Consider the following 15,689-nt stretch of genomic DNA (forward strand, 5'->3'; position numbering starts at 1 on the left):
TTAAGTCACTTGGATTCTAATTCTGCCATGTTGCGTGCGCTAGATGGTTATTGTTTATGGTAATGTATTTAAAAAAAGGGAAATAAATGTAGTGTGTGGGATTGATTTTATCCATCGGAAATTGATTGTATTGTGAAAAGTGGGCATCCCATTCCAGAGTTTGCTCTCCATTGTAGAGGATTGCTCCCCTCCTTAAATACGACTGTTACCTGTGAAAATCATTATAGATTCTGAGATTCTGAGAGTGTGTTATTTCATTTTTATAAAAGATTACAAAGATTATGAATTGTGCGCAATACGACCAGCAACGTGTATTAATAAAGTAAAAAGAGTCACTTTTGATTTCATGTTGACTTTAAACATCAAATATGTTCTGATTGACTGTAATTGTGTTGCAACATTTGCACTTTTAGTTTAGACACTTATCATGTCACGCCTGTATATGACAAAGTAGTGTTAGACAATACAACTTGAATGCCTGATCTTTGATGTTGCTGAGATCAGGTTTGTTTCAAACAACTCCAGCAGACTTGGTTTACATAACTAAGGGTTTCACAACAACATTGTTTACTTTAGACTGTTTGAATTCGTTTTTGGTATTATTTTTTTATGCTATTCAAATTTAAATGTATTTAAGATACGTCCACATTAATCCGGATACATTTTAAAATGTATTTCCCCGTCCTCGCTGCCGTTTTCATACATTTTCCAAAAGTTGCTCGTCCACACTGAATCCTACGAAAACACTTAAATTCCCTTACTGCGCATGCAAAAAAACATAAGAAGCATCACCCTGTATCATTTCCACATACGGTATGAAACGCAGTTGTCTATGTGTACCATTGCTGGACAGCAATTCCTAGCAAACTTCCTGTTGCCTTTGAAGGAATGCAATGTGGATGTTGTACAAAGTAACATTTATCTTTAACAACGCTATCAAAGTGGTTATTAGGCACAACAACGCCGCCATAACATGTGCCACCATCTGATTATTTGTGGTTGAATAGATCAAATGACTGTATGACATGACAAAAATACTTAATAGTTTTCAAATATCTCTGTTTTCCCTGTCCACACTGCAACGTGAAGACATGTTTTCCACTTTATCCACTTCGGAGAGCGTTTTTGAAAAGCTCAGTTTTTGCTAGACAAAAAGCCATCTCAGTGTGGACAGAAGGCCAAAACATGGCAAAACGCTTTGAAATGTATTTTTTTAATCATACATTTTGAATCGTAACTGATGTTGGCTTTCTCCATTCTTTTGTCCTCCATGCATTCCGCAGCCGGGGGTGATACAGAGTGTATTCATATTTACAGGCTTGTTTTATTGGCAGACGCAGGACTGTAAACAAGTCTAAAAATAAGAAATAAAATCTGCCAATCTCTTTCTAATTTTCTCTCTTGTCTCATTTTCTTTCTCCATGCTAGTCTTATCTCCGACTCTCCCCATACCAGTTTTCTTTCCATCACATCCCGTCTATCTGTGGATGTTTTCCTTGTCTCTACAGTATACTCTTTACTTTCCCTGTGTTTCTCTATGCTTCTTTAAATCTTATTTTCTCTCTCTCTCTCACTCAGACTCTGGATGATCTAGAGCAGAGGGTGAAGGAGGCAGGTATTGAGATCAGCGTGAGACAGAGTTTTCTCACGGATCCTGCTGTCGCCGTCAAGAACCTGAAGGTGCTTTTGTATTCACTTTTCTTCTGTACGGCCTTGCTGCCATGGCGACGTACAGGTGATGCCGTCAGTGCCACATTACATGAATCACATCGGTGCATCCTCAAACAACATCTCACAACCCTGACAAATGCAAAACATGCACAGATTCAAAGTCTTTATTGGTGAATCTCATGAAAACAGGCCCAGGCCACATTACACCCTAAAATCTAAAGACAAATAAAATAAATAAATTGCAGTATATTTTGCATAAAGAAAATGAAGCATATTTTAGGACTATTTGGATAGTTTGCTTTTTTTTTGTAAGATTCAGATAGCCTTGTGACACCTGTGGCCATTAAGTGAACTGCAGGCAGCTACCTGTTGCTCGTGCTCCTGCACACACTCCATAGGATTGAGTGAGCAACAACCAAAACAATTGCGTAACGTACAAAATGGCTGAATTCAATGGCATCATGCTGACAGATGAGGCAGAATAATTCAAATTCAATTCAAACTACAAACTAGTGCTGCACGATTAATCATATCGCAATCGCGATATCAGCCTGTGCGATTTAAGACAGCAAAATGCTGTGATTTTATTAAATAAATAAGTGCATGTGTGGACGTGACAGCCCCTTTTCTCTGAGAGCTGTTTGCCCATTTTCTACACTGCTAATAAAAACATGACCAGTCTATAATGATGACACGTGAAGACGAGAGGAGCCCTGCAGCTCGAGTGTCTGAAAGAAACACAGATCACAGCATGGTGATAAAGCTTTGTTTCATCCTTAATTAAGCTTCAAATAATACGGGAGCGAGCCATGTAAATTAGCACAAACTCCAAAACCATCAGTCCCTGTGCGGTCAGAGCTTCTTGGACTGACTTGCTAGAAAGACTTTGGTTGCACTCACATGCTCGTGCATATCCCGCACGAGCCTCAATCGCCTGACAATTTAAACAGCTTGGTTGTCGAACTTTTGATCCTGATCCTGAAGTTTTGATTCTGACTGATGGAATGCATGCTTCAGAGGAAGATATTAAATGAGTACTTGACAGAAAGAAAGCGCTGGATTTTTGTGAGGTTCATGAATTACATCTGTTTAAAAGAGATGTCTGTATATAATAGAAGTTTTATTTATATTTTACTTTTATCATTAGAAAAGTTGCAGGGAACAGTTGAGGAGAATTTGTTAGAATAAGTGCTTTAGAGGAAGATAAATGAGCGCTACACGGGATGCTGAATTTGTGTGAGGTTGGGTTATTACATGTTTAAACGAAATATGTGCATGTTAGCAGATGGTATATGATATTAGTTTGATTTTCATTTGCCTTTTTATCATTAGACAAGACAGTCAAAATTTACAGAGAACTGTTGAGGAGAGCGCTTTAACATTATGAGCTCAAACCGTCTGCCGCGGGCTCTGATATGCGGACCGTTTAAATGATAATGTGTTGCAGAATCTAAAGTCTATTATTGTAGTAACACCATGGCACATAACAGCAAAATGAACCTTGACTGGTGGTTTACATGTCTCAGTCGCTTTACATACAAGCAGATGATTTTTCGGCACCCTCTAGAAACAAATCTGCCAAATGGGAAAAATTATCGGCAGATGCTGATAATGAAAGAAGTCAGAATATCATCCAATTTATCAGCCTCGAAGATATATCGGTCAACCGCTAATTATAACTGCAATAAAGTGGCAGAGTAGATCATCACTGTTACCATTCTTGCAACGTAGGATGAGCAAGCATGCAGTTGTGGTGCTGTGAGTCAAAAACCCAAGTGAACTATAGTAATACTGTATATAATTAAGTATCTACAAACTATACTTCACTTTAGTTTTTGACTGGCTCACGGCACCACAACTGCACACTTGCTTATCTGACATTGCAAGACTAGCAACATTGATGATCTACATTGTCACATCAGCCCCCCAGGCCACATACTGTCCAGGTACCGTGACATGGATACTTGAATGGTTGGAGGCCAGGTACCACCTTGTTACCCTGCATACCCTTTCCGATATCTGGTGTATTTATTAGGCTGCTTTAGTTAGGTCTGCAGAAAGTTTTGTCTTCCTTCTGCAGTTTATCAATGTTATCTGGGATCTGCATGCCCCTGACCTCAAAGCCTTCCATAAAAGCCTCAGGGACTGGGATATCCAGATATTTTGCCATTCGCTGTTGTCGGCATGTTTTTCTTGGGCTTTTGACAACATGACATGGCCTAACATTATCATTGCTGGTATGGCTGTTAAGAGTATGTGGTGGATTGAAGCAGTTGATTAGTCCTTCAACCAAAATCATGTTGGCGGGCAGATTGTCAACTACAGCAACATTCAAGATTGTCAACTACAGCAACATTCAAAAAATATGGCTGCTCTTGCACACACACACATTCAATTCTGCAAGGGGATAACGTTTTACATCTCCATGCACACAACGAACAGCAATGGTGTCGCTATAGCAAACATTCTTCACAAAGCATGATTTAAAGAAACAGCACTACCATTGTCCAACAAAGCAATTATACCTTGTCCATCCACAGTAACATTTATCAAAGTTTGCCATGAGTTAAAATCTTGACTGAGCTGGAGTCTGGAGTTTCAGCCAAGGGCTCTCGACGTCACTCATAGTGACTACAGGCCACCCAGTCTGCAGGATGGAATCACGAAGACCCGTGAACTCCAGCAGATATCTCTCCTCCCACTGCTGCTTTGCGTTAAGTAACTCATGCATCAGGGCCACCATCCCCACATCGGATGTTGCCATCAGAATTGAATGGAGTTTGTGGGAGGTCCTCAACAACCTCCTCCTTTGACGCTTCCACCGGATCCCAGTCCACATCCACCTTAACGCTTGACTCCGCCTGTGATTGTGGTCCTCCTCTTTGTGCCTTCTTGAAGGTGGCCAACCCACCGCTGCCACCAAATGTGATGCAGTGGGTTTCAACAGCCCACTGCAGGATGTGGTAAATGTACAAGATGTTGTATAAATGATGGCCCAACCCACAGGAGCACTCTTGTGCAACGTGATTTATTTTACAGGTGCAAAAAAAGGTGGAATATTCCAGTAAGTGAAGAATATTTATAGGAGCAAAACATATAATTCAAAGTAACAAATAAAGAAAAATTAAGTAAATACATATTGGCCATGTGCTTGACAGGTTTTGTGAGATTCGCCTAAAACCAAATTCCAGATATAAGAAAAGAAAATGCTTCATTATTCCAATTTGTTAGCTCTGGCTCTGTCTTGCCAAAGAACTTGGCAAAAATTTGTGTCCGAAAGAAAAGTACCACAGTGTGTTTAAAGTGATTGGATTTTGTTCTTGATGAGAATCGTTTTAATTGGAACATGGATATGCCCCTATTCCCCCCCAAGCCCTACTATCTCCCTATCCTGCTCTCTGCAGTGACGAATGGGCCCCTGGCTGCCTGTTTAGCATAGGTCTACCATGTGTGCCGCCCTAGTTTTTGTGTACAAGATTAATGGGGTACCACCAGAGGAACCATGGTAACCAGGAATATAGCACACCGCTGAGAGCGATGGGAGTGAGCACGAACTGGGCTGCTCATTCAAACCAAAATTACTGCAATGCTGTGTATACTTACCACAATAAAATACTAAGCGAACTTGTATGTACCATTTTTGTTGGAGGATATTGGTGGTCAAATGTGGATGAGAAGCGTAATTGTAGCGAAATGCATGCAATTTCAAATGAAAATTTCATAAGGTGGACATGGCATAAAACATATAAAAGATTTATTATCATAAACAAAATACATCATGTAAAAACCTGAGCTCCTGAAATAATAACACATAATGAGTAGCTACTTTTATAAATTACTGTGTTGTTAAATCTTCATGCTAGGTACTTTTATTCATTTTCCTTGTTTAGGATTTTATAGTGTGTTGCTAGGGCAATAGCGTATTGACAATATGAGTTACACATTCTAATTAGCACTTAATAAGTTCATCTGTGCAATTGCTTCATTGCCTGTGCATAGGATATAATAGCACATTTACGTTTGTACCCTTCATCAACAAACATTTTCATCAGTAATTTTGTTGACTAGATAAGCACTCAAACATGCAAATTCAATATATATTTGTAACAAATTTCTATGTTCTAATTATCAATTCTCCCTTTGATTTTACAGCGCCAAGATGCGCGCATCATTGTGGGTCTGTTTTATGAAACAGAAGCCAGGAAAGTGTTTTGTGAGGTCAGTGATCTGCTGTCCAGCTGAGAATAATTAATCTATGTCACTGTCAAAGGGGGAACAGGGTGTCCTCATTCATTTTTCATTCTCCGAGTTCAAGTCGTCCCCTAACCCGACCTGTTTCACAAAACCAAACTGCAGGTCTATAAGGAGAAGCTGTATGGGAAAAAGTATGTGTGGTTCCTGATTGGCTGGTATGCCGACAACTGGTTCAAGATCAAGGATCCGTCAATCAACTGCACCGTAGAGCAAATGACGGAAGCTGTGGAGGGACATGTCACCACGGAGATTGTGATGCTCAATCCCGAAACAGTTCGAGGAGCCTCCAACTTGGTAAGTTTGCCAGAATGATCTTCTTTTCATCTTTTCAGATATAGTGTCAGAGAAAGTAGAATATAAAAAACAAATGGGAAAAATTGCAATGCTCAAAATAGAGACTGAATAGAAGTCCAGCCTTTCAGTTAAAAGAGACAATCACCTTTTTGATAGAGATATTGCCTGTTTTCTTTGACTCTAAAATGAAAAAAAAAATAAGCAGATTTTTAAGCAGATTTTAATTATTTGTATTGCTGATTGGAAATATGTGTTAACGAATCATATGTTTTTTTGGAGAATTTGGACTTTCCCCATTCAAAAAAGACCAGTGTCTAAGTATGCCTAGTAAACCTACATAGAAAATAGCTGCCTGGGGGCTTTAACCAATACGGCTGCCGAGCATTTGTACCTGAAATCATTCGGCATGTTGAGGAGTGTGCTGTTACTTTTCTAAGAGCTCTGATTTACAATTTTCACTTGGGAAAAGGGCTAAAAATGCTGCAGATTTACATTGAAGTAGGATACAGAGCTATATCTAGGTACCAGAAAATCAGAGACTCTTGTCTCTGCAGAACAAAAATGGCCGTTTCCTAATCAGCAGGAGTTTTCAAACCGGGATGGGCATTTTTCAACATTTATTTACACGATTTGCCTACTACATTGAGATTCCCTGCTTTCATTAGATTGAAAAACGCCCATCCCGGTTTGAAAATGGCAACTGATTACTAGATTGCAATTCCCTACTTTCAACCACCCAGCAACTACTCAGGATACCCTAGCAACTGTAAATCAATACTCTAACAACCCCTCAGCACACCTTAGCAACTGCAAAGCAATGCTCTGGCTATGATACCTAGCATTGTGGTGGCAGGTTTTGCGAGCTCAATTCACAAAATGTAAAATGTAAAAATCTATATATAATATTGTTATTATATTATTTGCCACTATTAAATTGTCTGATGTAAATATCAGCATTATATCGCTCATTGGCCACCCTGCTCTCTACATATCAGCATTTGCAATTTAAAAACCCATATTGGTTCACTAGCGTGTTCTGCGTGGTTTACTATGACATCACACTCTAATTAGTGTGCTGTAGATGAGCTCCATTCTCTTTAGACAACCTAGCTCTGTTTGACCCATTGGGAATAGCACAAAGGAACACCCATAACCTATCATTATATCTTTTGCTGTAGACATGCTATTCTTAGATCTGACTATCTGATGAGTCTCTCTAGGGTCAAAGCACTCAGGTCCCACTGGTGTTCTCCTGGGAGAGCTGGATGGACAGGTGTTTGCTCTGGGGGGTGCTGTCTGGAGCTCACCCAGCTCCGGTGCTCTGAGCCTGGAATTGGCTTGCATACATATATGCGTCCCTGCTGTTTTCCTGGATCCGGTGCAGTCCGGGCACGTATCCAGACACCTATGCTTCAAACCTAGTGTAAAAAGTCTGTCATGTTGGACAGCCCAATTTGTGCCCAATTCGTGATAAGATGGCCATGCTAAATTGGCCCAACATCACCATGATTTGTTCCCCTCAGCCTCGCTCGGCCATACCTCACTTTGAGGCTGCAATTTTAAGAGAATTTTAAACTGAAATCCTTCCACACACACACAAACTTCAAATACACACATTGATCTCCACTGTCCATTTGCATCAAGCAATCACCAGATGCCCATCTGTAGCTTGGCTCGTTTCCTAAAACACACCTGTTTGAAGCGAGGATGTGCCTCAGTTGTTTCTATAAGGTGTGAAAAAATGTCAAGCAAATCAGTTTTCATATGCTACTGTGATGAGAGCACGCCAACTCGATTTCTTTTCCCAGTGCCTCTTTAATGACGTGGAACATCTTCCACAGGTGTGAAAGCGGGTGACTGCAGGCAAGAGAGTTATTTTTAGCACTTCAGGTCCTGGTGTGTGTGAATGAAGTTTTCACTCCCTGGACAAAAGCACCTCCATCTATATGATACTCTCCCACTGTGATGAAGTGTACTTTAACTTACCTTGACCCCTATTTCTTGCTGTCAAATGTGTCAATATGTCAATAGAGAGACAGTGACCTCCCACATTTTTTTATGTCCTTGGTTCTGTAAGTATATGTCCTGTTCTTTGTAGGGATTAAAAAAAATATTCAGTAAAGAGTTCTAAGCCATGAACCATCCGACCAGCTCAGAGATGAATCATAACAGGACAAAACGTTAATTTGAAGTACTGTAAACACTAAAAAGTTAGCAGAACTCAAAAACGTTGAGGCAATCAGTTAATAAACTCCCAAGTTTAAGTTAATAGTTTCAGATTTTGATTTGCATTAAATGCTCTTAACTCGAAAGAGAAAGTACTAAATACATTCCTAGCATATGGTATGGTTGTGGTGTAGTGGTCTAACGCACATAACTGTTAATCAGAAGGTCGATGGTTCGATCACCACAGCCACCACCATTGTGTCCTTGAGCAAGGCACTTAACTCCAGGTTGCTCCAGGGGGATTGTCCCTGTAAAAAGTGCACTGTAATTCACTTTGGATAAAAGCATCTGCCAAATGCATAAATGTAAATGTAAATACTGATCAAGGTCAATTCATCTTAACTAATTTTTTTTTTTTAGAGCATTTACAGTGAGCCACAAAGTATGAAAATCAGGGATAAGACTGTTTACTTAACATCTTTAATGAGGGAATTAACTTAAGTCCCATGATGCATTGCAAATTATGTGATTGAAAAAATAAATGAGGGTAAAATATAAACATTTTACGTTCATTCGCAGTCCTTCTTGAGAGTGGGTGGTCAATGCTGAGCTGTTTTGCTGAAACTTTTCTGATTGGTTGATCTCTCTTCAGGAATATGAGTAGTGAAGTTCTTTATTTGGAATTCAGATAGTAATTACAATTTTTAAAACAATTAAGTTAAAATCTCACTCACTTGCTTAATCTCTGAGCTCATGTTTGGAATTTATACTTCCAGACCCCTTCAGTTGCGCTCTAATCTGATCTTCTATGGTGGCCATACAGCCATTCTAATAACACACATACGCATATACCGAATGCTTGCCAGATGATAGCGTATGTCCTTTCCTTTCAACCAGACCTCACAGGAGTTCTTAGCACAGCTGATGTCCAAGCTGGGTGGAAAAAATCCAGAGGAGACCGGTGGTTTCCAGGAAGCTCCTTTGGCATATGATGCAGTGTGGGCCCTTGCTCTGGCTCTCAATAAGACAGTGGGGCCCTTAAAGGCAAAAGGCCGCAGGTTGGAAGACTTTAATTACAATAACAAGGACATCACAGCCGAGATCTACCGAGCCCTCAACACCAGCTCCTTCGAGGGAGTTTCGGTGAGTAACAGTTTGTATTGATGGGTTAACTAGTGGATATGAAAGTATGAGGGTTGTCACAATATCAAAGATTTTAGTAGTCCATACCATTATGAGTAAAGTTGCATGATTTTTGAGACCAATTCAATACCACAGTAAAAACGAATATGCAAATGAACACTTTATTTAAAAAGTTATGTAGACCAACTGTTTTCAAAATGGCTTTTTCTTTATTTATTTTATTTTTTTTACAGTTTTTCAAGTAATTATTCAATGAAACATTCAATTATTCAGTTAAATATAATGAAGAACAACATTTTTTTTACAACTAATAAAACAAAGATCCAAAAGAATTTAGTAAGTTTTTAGGTATCTAACAGTAGAATCAAGTATACATTCAGAAATAAAAACTAGAACAAAAAAAATAACCAAATATAAAGTGAAAATATTTAAATTGTTGTATTATATTACATTTAATATTATATTATTATTTTTAGCCTGTAATCACCTAAATAGTTATGTAGCCACTGAAACAAATATAATTTGTCAGTGACTGTCATACATAAAACGGTAATCTCTGGTCTTTCTTCCTTGAGATTATATTGATTTTTATAATAGGTGTACACTGGTATTTTTGGCATGACTGTATTGACTGTGGTGACAGCATTTAGGTACCAGAAATAGTCGGTATTACTGATACTGTAGAAAGACTGGTGTCTTTGTAGTTTTTTAATGTAGTAATCGACTCAAAGTAGCGGTATTTCCTTAGACATTATATTGCAAAAAAAAAAAAAAAAGGAATGACTGAGACATAACTGTATTATAAAGGCAAGATAGTGTACATTAAATGAGAAGTTCCACTTTGTTAAACTATGGTAATCTGTCCTTTCACATTTTTTCATTTTTGCACTGGTAGGGAGGGAGAGAAGCTCTTAGAAAAAGGAGGATGTGTTGGAAAAAATGGAAAGGGAAACCCGTGAGCTGTTTATTGCACAAAGGTATAACAAAATGATCTCTTCTCTGTCAGGGTCATGTAGTGTTTGACGCGCAGGGCTCCAGAATGGCATGGACCCTCATTGAGCAACTGCAAGGTGAGCAAACTATAAAAAAATGTATGTCTTCTTTCATCCTGAATGGTTCCGACATAATAAAGGGTAAATGAGAGTGAGTTTGGACAGCAGGTGTAATCCATATGCATGGCTGCTTCTGCACAATTCTGAAATGATGAATGACTTCACAATCTTATTCTCGCTCCAGTTGGATAGTAGCACAGGTGCCAGGTAAAACATTCCCTGTTTTTCTTGTGTTCAAACACTTTAGAGCTGTAATTATTTTGCCAAGACCAGATACAACTGTGCTTGAATTGTTCAGTATTTTTTAGGTCAGTATCTTTTCTCTCAGCTTTTGTACTCTTTAAAATAAAATCATGCATGGGGAAAAATTAACAGTTGCATAAAACCTTAATACAACTGGCTGAATTTTAACAGACATTCAGGGTTCCTTAGAAGCCACTTTCATATTGCTGCTAAATTAGCTGTTTGCATGTTAGTAAAGCCAAGATGGTGAATTCAGATCAAGCATTTGGGGGCATAGGTTTGCAAATATATAGATAAAGCTGAGGGAAAAGTACAAAAGAGGGTTTTTTTAACATTTGCGTGTTTAGGTTCTACTTTCATTTCAACAATATGCTCAAGTTATCTAATTTAGCAAACTACTATGAAAATTGGAAATATATTTAAAAAGAAATCGGATGCAATCGTCAGTGTTGGGTAGTAATTGACTACTTGTAAACTGGATTACTTAATCAGAGTACAAAAATCAAGTACTTGTAACTATATTACATTGCATTATAAATGTATTTAATCATATTACAGTTACTTTTTATGAATTACATGATTACATTTCCAATCAGTCTGAATTGCTGAGGATGTAATCTAAAAGTCTACGTTACTGATTTAAATTTTAGTCATTTGATTTGTAATCAGTACCAGATTACATTTAGAAAGTAATCTACCAAACACTGCAATGTGGGGAAAACAATGCAAGTACACAATCTCAAGCTTCAATAGCTCATGTTTCCCATATGACAAAACGTTCTTCTTGTTGGGGCTTTAGGTGGTGACAGATATGCCCATTTTGAGATTGTGAATTTCAAGTAAACTTAAGATAAATCAATAATCAATTTTGTGTTATTGTACCTCCACTGGTAGAGTGCGGTGCTAACAATGGCAAGGTCATTGGTTCGATTCTCAGGGAACACACAACCTGATAATAAATGTTTCACGTAATTTCACTGTAAATCGCTTTAGATAAAAGCATCTACCAGATGCATGATTGTAAATGTCATTTTGCATTTTAGCAATCTCCTTTCCTTTCCTGTCATTAAATTTGATTATGTATATATTTGTATAATATTGGTCAACGACCACACTGCTCTCTAGATGTTGATGTTGGCGTCGGACATCTAAAAAAACATATTGGTTGACCACTTGTTTTAGGTATATCTGTGTTGACGTGAAATGTTTGCCTTCTGTTCCTTATTGAACTCTAAACTTGTGTGATATTTGAGGGTTTGTTTGCATGTACGGTCTGTTTCAAGTCCCCCCACACAACTTTTCAATTTTGCTGAATTCTTGGATTTCACTTTGCCGATCAATAACCTACCTTTTTGTGTGTTGAGTCTTTTTTGTGGTTTTGCTTGAGGGTTTTGAGTCATTTTATTGCAATTTCCACTTTGTACTGTACATGTCTGCAGTCTGGCTTCAGCATTTTGACAGATGGTCTCACATCCTCTAGTCCTCGGGTACAATGTGGAATTCATGGTTTGACCCTACGATGGCAAGCTACGGCCCCCTGTGTCAGAAAGCAGACCCAAACCAATAACGATTCCACCATCACACTGGGTATTTGATCAAAGGCAGTGTTTGGATTTCCCATATCTGACATTGTAGCCTAACAGCTATACATTTGTCTCATCTGTCCAGAGCATATTGTTTCATTAGATCTAATTAATATGTGCCTTTAGACATGTATTAAAAATTACAAACTGAATGTTGCATAAGTATTCAGGACATTTTAGCGATACTGAAAACATTTTCACTTATCAGAGTTTGGAATGCGGAAATAAACTATAGTGGGGTAAACATCTATGATCACATGGGAGAGACTCACATGCTACTTCTAAATTTTCATGTACCCTGAAATCGACCAAATTCAGCTGAGTAACTGACAAGCAACATCTCCCATAAGACATTTTTGCATCAATTCAAAAGTGTTCACCTTTCCCTGTGGTACTACTGATGGAGTGTCGTGCAATAATCTCCTAGACACAGGTTCTGGCCCCAAGGAAACCAGGAAGCAATTGTGTTCACATAAACAACAGTGAGCATTTTCCTGGAGCATGGAGGTTGCATTTTCGTTCTAAAATGAAATTTTTACTCCACTGATGGTTAGGTTTGAATCAGGTAGTAGGGTTAAATAAATTATTACATAATATACAACTAAAATTACAGCTTGATTTTGGCCCCAGACCCTGGACATTTTAATTAAATAAACTGGAGCTTCCACGTGCCAATTCTCTACAACGCAAAAGCACTTTAAGTTCCACAGTTCAATGCATGACAACGCAAAACCTAAACCATGAATCTAATAAAGATCACATGGGGCGGGCCTGGACCGTGTAGCCGAAGCTTGCTTATGACGTGACATTGAGAAGTATGGGACTTTGCTGGGATATGGCATGGAGCAGTCTGGGGTTTGGCTGTGACATGGCATGGACCTTTGATATTGGATTGTGTCGATGTATATAGATGTGGGAGCCAGTGTAACAAAAATGACAGTTTAAAAGGTTTCTGGGAGTTCAGTGACCTGCATTATTGTTAAATCAAAGGTTTCAAGCTGCTATGACTCTTTATGAATATGGCAGCTAGGCCAGATTGGCTATTTGTGCAGATATGGCAAAGTTCAGGCAGGTTAACAAGAATTCAAGGCCACTCTAACATATATTTAGAGTTTTCCTGAAGAGATTGGAGATCCTGGTGGGTAAATAATCTCTCCAGCACTCCGTCAATGCTGTCAGACTGGAAGATGTTTTATTTATAACAAGACAAGCATTGTAAAAACGAACTGGTCATTTTAAGAAAAATCTTTTTGAATAAAAGCACTCATAGAAGCAGCATTTTTTTTTTCATACAGTATAGAATATCAATGGAAGCCACATATTCCATGCATTTTTGTTTCCAGTAGGGATGTGCCGGAAGCTTAATACCTTATTCGGAAAGGCACGAATAATGACTTGTAAATGAGTAATGGGATTCATCCGAATAATATCAAAATATTTGTATGACTAATTATCCAAAAAGCACAAGGATAAAGCAACATTTGAAATAAACATATCCAAAATTATAATGAATTTATGAAAACATGCAGCCATTATTTCTAAAATGTAAACCTTATGAATGAAAATGTGCACAGTGTGATTTTCGATCGGATGACCGCGATCTTAACTCCGTTTGTGGTCTCTGTTAATCGCGGAGCTTGTCAAGTGTAACATTAACTAAAATATGACATCAAATACACTTTCCACTTTTTGAAATGTCTATGTTCATGTATCACACGATTTAACGTTGGAGCTCATCTATCCGTCTTTTAAAGTTGACAACATTTACTTATCCACATCAGTGATTAAGGTAATTAGCTGGTTAAGACTTTATTCCGAAAAATAGTAAAAATGCTCCATAAAGGGGGAAAAAATACTCCATAGTGTGTTCATCTATTAGGAATGATGAATTTTCCTCCTTATGTAAAATAAAGAATCTGAAACGTGCTCTGTCTTTTTTCTTTCTTCTCTAAACTGTGCTAAATTTAAAAATGTTTTGTTCTTGAACTCTGGTAAGGCACTATATAAATTATATCTATAAATTATAATTATATGATATAAATATAATCTCGCTCTCCAGCTGATCAGCTGATTCAGCGCAGGCCGTGCTCCATCACGGCTCGGCCACACCCTCCTCTACGTCACACTTCTACCCTGTGGTGCCATCTCTGGAGGGGAGACGCTGCCCTTCTGGCTGTTCTGTCAGCCAGTGGTCCACCCCGCCTCCTGCAAACCTGGGGGAGAGATGAGGGGAGGCGTGGGGAGAGGGCAAGCAGAGACACACAGAGAGAGAGTGAGAGAGGGGAGAGAGAGTGAATAATAATAATAATAGACTAATAATAATAATTATTATTATTAGGCTATTATTATGAAAAGGCATATACAAGGCATATTATATTAATAGAAACTATAAATGTAAGTTTAACACTTAAAAATGGGCGTTTCATTTTGACGCACTTCCGGCTAAGCCCCGCCCACACGCGGTTTTAGCCGAATACAGAGACAAATACAGATAATTTGGTCATATGAATAGATACAAATACAGATAATGGCTTCACTGCACACCCCTAGTTTCCAGACATGATTATTCCATTGGAACACCACACACAATTCCGTGCCGTTGACAGAGGCATCTCTGCCTTCATTTGCTTGTTAACCACTGCACGTGACAAATGCATTGTGGCTGCAGCCTCGGCTTTCTTATGCAGATTGGATTCTTTTCTCTCTCCTTTCGTTTGTTTTCTCTCTTTGTATTGGTGCCTGTCTTTTTGATCAACATGCCTGTGTTCCCCTGTTCAATCCGTCACAGCGTCTTGTTTCCCTGCCTGTGCCCAGATCCTGCATCTGTCCCTCTTTGTGTGACACAATAAAAAATAGAACTATAATATTTACAATATTTACATTTCTGAAGAAAAATAGAGTGGCTCTTGCCCATACAAACTTCACTGTCACGGTTCTTTCTGTTGATACTCACATATTTTGCATATAGGAAATTTGTAGGGCCATTACGATTTTTTACATTGTGACATTATTTCCATGACAGTTATGCATATTTAAACCTTAATTGTAATTACTGCAATGTCATTATTATATTCTCATTACTGCAATGTAAAAAATATAAAATGTTAAAATTTTAGGCACTTGTGAAAAAGTTGCATAGTGAGGATGTCTTCAAAAATAATGACAAATAGTTTTCATTGATATCATACAAAGTCCATTAAACATTAAAAAGCTAAATCAATATTTGCTGTGACCACTTTTGCCTATAAAACAGCCCCAATTCTCCTAGGCACACCTGGACACC

At 38.3% G+C, this 15,689-nt stretch overlaps 1 protein-coding gene across 1 annotated transcript in view; it reads left to right on the plus strand.

The window, feature by feature from the left end:
* LOC127619537 (gamma-aminobutyric acid type B receptor subunit 1-like) overlaps positions 1 to 15,689 on the plus strand; it is a 139,514-nt gene that overhangs the window by 79,555 nt on the left and 44,270 nt on the right. Inside the window, exons 9-13 of the mRNA XM_052092386.1 lie at positions 1,579 to 1,680; positions 5,824 to 5,889; positions 6,028 to 6,219; positions 9,283 to 9,528; positions 10,535 to 10,598. Coding sequence (XP_051948346.1) covers positions 1,579 to 1,680; positions 5,824 to 5,889; positions 6,028 to 6,219; positions 9,283 to 9,528; positions 10,535 to 10,598 — 670 coding nt within the window. The remainder of the gene's footprint in view (positions 1 to 1,578; positions 1,681 to 5,823; positions 5,890 to 6,027; positions 6,220 to 9,282; positions 9,529 to 10,534; positions 10,599 to 15,689) is intronic.

This window comes from Xyrauchen texanus, chromosome 26, assembly GCF_025860055.1.
Source record: "Xyrauchen texanus isolate HMW12.3.18 chromosome 26, RBS_HiC_50CHRs, whole genome shotgun sequence".
NCBI lineage: Eukaryota > Metazoa > Chordata > Actinopteri > Cypriniformes > Catostomidae > Xyrauchen > Xyrauchen texanus.